The 3,667-nt window shown below is 61.9% G+C and overlaps 1 protein-coding gene across 1 annotated transcript; it reads right to left on the bottom strand.

Moving 5' to 3' along the window:
* Nucleotides 1-1,331: 1,331 nt before the first annotated feature.
* Nucleotides 1,332-3,384, bottom strand: LOC132569175 (uncharacterized protein K02A2.6-like; the record flags this gene model as incomplete). Its single annotated transcript, XM_060235364.1, has 2 exons — nucleotides 1,332-2,149; nucleotides 2,262-3,384. Coding segments are annotated over 2 exons (1,941 nt in total), but the record flags the coding sequence as incomplete, so codon positions are not given.
* Nucleotides 3,385-3,667: the final 283 nt, after the last annotated feature.

The following is a 3,667-nucleotide window of genomic DNA, read 5'->3' on the forward strand; positions in this document are numbered from 1 at the left end:
CCATCTGCCTTGTAACGTACTCGAAGCGGAGACGAGAGTAGGGCAACATTGTTTATTAGGAGCACGTTGCAAGAGAGGGAACACGCGGGCCGGGTCCCGCTTATATACAACTCCCGGTACAGCCTACTGGCTGGTCAGGCCAATCCTGACCAGTTGAACTTCCCGCCACAGCTGTTGATTGGCGGGGGAACTCGCGCCCTGCGCTGGGGCTCCTGGGACAGCCCAGTTGCCCCTGCGCCTGGTCGCATGTCATTTACTGATACACTACACCCCTCCCCCCCTGGTTAAGGAACATAGTCTTGAAGATAGGCGGGGGGTCGGCGCTCCCTGGTGGATCGCCTAGGGAGGTCCTGTGGGGGAGGCGTGGCCACCGCGGTTGGTGCGGCTGGTGCGGACGGTGGCGACCGGACTGCTTCTGCGGGTCCCTCTGGCTCTGGCGGTTCCGGGGCTACCTGGACCAGCGTTGGGGGTGTTGGGGCCGCGTTCTCTGGCTGGTCCCCGCTGGGCTCCCCTCCGGATCTTGCCTCGTCGGTGTCCGCCAGCTCCTCTGGTAGCGTGCGGCGCCGCAATTGGTCTATGTGCCGCCTTAGTACCTGGCCCTCCTCAGTTGATATGTCATAGTGGCGGGACCCCGTGACTCGTAGTACTCGGCCCGCCACCCAAGTGGGGCCCCTTGCGTAGTTCCGGGCGTAGACTGGGTCGCCCGCGAAGAACCCCCGGACTGCGTCCCGGACCTCGGGGCTCTCGCGGGTGTCTGACGCCCGGTCGGGGTGTAATCTGTCCAGCCGGGTTATGAGCTTTCGCCCCATGAGGAGCTCGGCCGGGCTGACCCCTGTGACCGGGTTGGGGGTGATCCTATTGTCGAATAGGAATGCCGCTAACTGGTGGTCCCAGTCTCCCTGTACTATTCGGCCCAGGGCTTCCTTGGTGGTGCGGACCATCCGCTCAGCCTGACCGTTGGTGGCTGGGTGGAAGGGGGCCGACCTTATGTGCCTAATCAGGTATCGCTGGAGGAATGCCTGGAAGTCGGCTGAGGTGAACGCAGTCCCGTTATCGGAGACTATGGTGTCCGGGATACCGTGTGTACATAGGACCCTGCGTAGCGCCTTGATTGCGGCGGCGGACGAGGTGGACCCTACGGGGATGACCTCCAGCCATTTGGTGTAGGCGTCCACGATTATCATAAAGATCTGCCCCTGGAATGGCCCCGCGAAGTCGATGTGGAGTCTCGACCATGGTTTCCTGGTGGACTCCCACCTAGTGGCTGGGGCGCTGGGAGGCTCGGGCCGCGACTCCTGGCACGTCCGGCACCTGCGGACCCAACTCTCAATCTCCCCGTCCATTCCCGGCCACCAGACGTAGCTTCTAGCCAGGGCCTTCATTCGCACTATGCCGGGGTGGGTCTCATGGAGGGATTCTAGAACACGCTTTTGCAGCGGGGGCGGAATCACTACCCTACTTCCCCATAGTAAGCACCCCTTGTGGGCTGCCAGTTCCTCCCTCCTGACTTTATAGGGTTTGAATTCTTCCCCCATGTTTCCCTCTGGCCACCCCCTTACCACCCAGTCGAGCACCCGTGCCAGTGTCTTGTGTTTCTGGGTGGCCTTGGCGACCTCCGCTGCGTGTAGGGGTGGCTCTGGGAGGCTTTCCATCAGCATTACCTGGTGTGCGGGGGCGGGGTCTGGACCCATTTCCGGCAGCGGCAAACGGCTGAGCGCGTCAGCGTGGCCCATAGCCTTGCCGGCCCGGTGTATCAGTGTGTAAGTGTAGGAGTTGAGGAATTGATTCCACCTCAACACACGCTGTGACAGGATTTGGGGGGTTTGTCGATCTGGGGCCAGCAGACCTAAGAGGGGCTTGTGGTCCATGGCTGTGGTGAACCTCCGCCCGTACAGATACTCATGGAACTTGCGGACCCCCGCCACGATCGCCAGAGCCTCCTTATCTATCTGTGCGTAATTGCGCTCTGCTGGTGTCAGTGTGCGGGAGTAGTATGCTACCGGCACCTCCCTCCCGTCCGGGAGTTGGTGCCCCAGGACTGCTCCCACCCCATACGGCGATGCATCGCAAGCCAAGATGATGGGGAGGCCCTCGTCAAAATGGTGGAGCACCGCATTGGACACCAGAACGTCCTTGACCGCCTGAAACGCTGCGGCTTGGCGTTTGCCCCAAACCCAAGGGGTTTTTTTATCCAGGAGGCGGTGAAGGGGCTCTGCTAGGGCTGCCTTGTGGGGGAGGAATGAGTGGTAAAAGTTAAGGACCCCCAAGAAGCTTTGGAGCTCCGCTTTGCAGGTGGGGGCCGGAGCTTGCACGATGGCCCGTGTCTTTTCTTCCCGCTGCGTCCACGGCGAACCCCAGGAACTCCACCCGCGGAACCCCCAGCAGGCACTTCTCCCTCTTGACTTTTAGCCCCGCAGCCTGGAACCGGCGGAGCACCTCTCTTAGGCGGTTGCCGAATTCTTCGGGGTCCGGGGCGGCGACTAAAACGTCGTCGAAGAACGGCTGGACTCCGGGGATCCCTTTAAGGAGAGCGTCCATTATACTCTGGAAGATCCCCGGAGCGACGCTTACCCCGAACTGTAGCCTCCTCACCCGGAAGGCCCCCCTGTGCGTTACTATCGTTTGGGCTTCCGCCGTCTTAGCATCTACCGGGAGCTGTTGGTAGGCCTGTGCCAGGTCCAGCTTCCCGAAGATCTTGGACCCCGCTAGGGCCGCCAGAACGTGGTTTACCACCGGCACTGGGTAGGGGTTATCCTGCAGTGCCTTGTTTATCGTGCATTTATAGTCTGCACAGATCCGCACCTCCCCGTTTGGCTTGATGGGGGTTACGATGGGGGTCTCCCAGGTGGCATAGTCCACAGGCTCCAGGACACCCTGGGCTGTGAGGCGGTCTAGTTCGGCCTCTATTTTTGGCTTTAAAGCGAACGGGACCCTCCTTGCCTTGAGCCGGATCGGCCTGACCGTGGGGTCTAGGGGCAGGGAGATGGCCGGCCCCTTGTAGCTTCCCAGGGACCCATCGAATACCTCGGGGAACTCTTTGCAAATCTCCCCGAACCCGCTGGGCGTTAAGGTTTGCCCCACCCCCTCCACGCGTATCCCCAAGGGTTTGAACCAATCCAGCCCCAGCAGGGTGGCAAGTTGGCGCTTTACCACCAGGATGTCCAGCGGCCCGTGGAAGGACCCCCTCTCAACTTGCACCCGCGCCCACCCCGCAATTTGCACCGGGTTCTTCTGAAGGTCCCGGAGTATGAAGTTCGCCGGCCGTAGTTGCAGCCGCTGCCGGGGGCACAGTTCCCTCAGGGTCTCCTCCGCTATGAGGGAAATGGAGGAACCTGAGTCCACCTCCATTTGGCAGGGGTTCCCTTCGATGAGGACTGCCACTTTAATTTTATCGGGGGTGGCGTGGGGCAAGTTCAGTACCTGTAGGGACATGGAGTCTGCTGAGTGGGACTCCGCTGACTCGTGGTGCGTGGTCGGCCTCCGACGGTTGAGCTTGGCCCGGCAAGCCCTGGCGATGTGGCCGGTCTTCCCGCAACTCCGGCAGTCCCAGGTCCGGTACTGGCAGTCTCTCCGATCGTGGGAGTCGCCGCAGCTGGCGCACTTGGTGGCCGGAACCCTCTCCGACACTGGTGGTCGCTCGGCCGCTCGGGGGCGTTGGGCCGCTCTG

Source organism: Heteronotia binoei, chromosome 3, assembly GCF_032191835.1.
Source record: "Heteronotia binoei isolate CCM8104 ecotype False Entrance Well chromosome 3, APGP_CSIRO_Hbin_v1, whole genome shotgun sequence".
Classification (NCBI taxonomy): domain Eukaryota; kingdom Metazoa; phylum Chordata; class Lepidosauria; order Squamata; family Gekkonidae; genus Heteronotia; species Heteronotia binoei.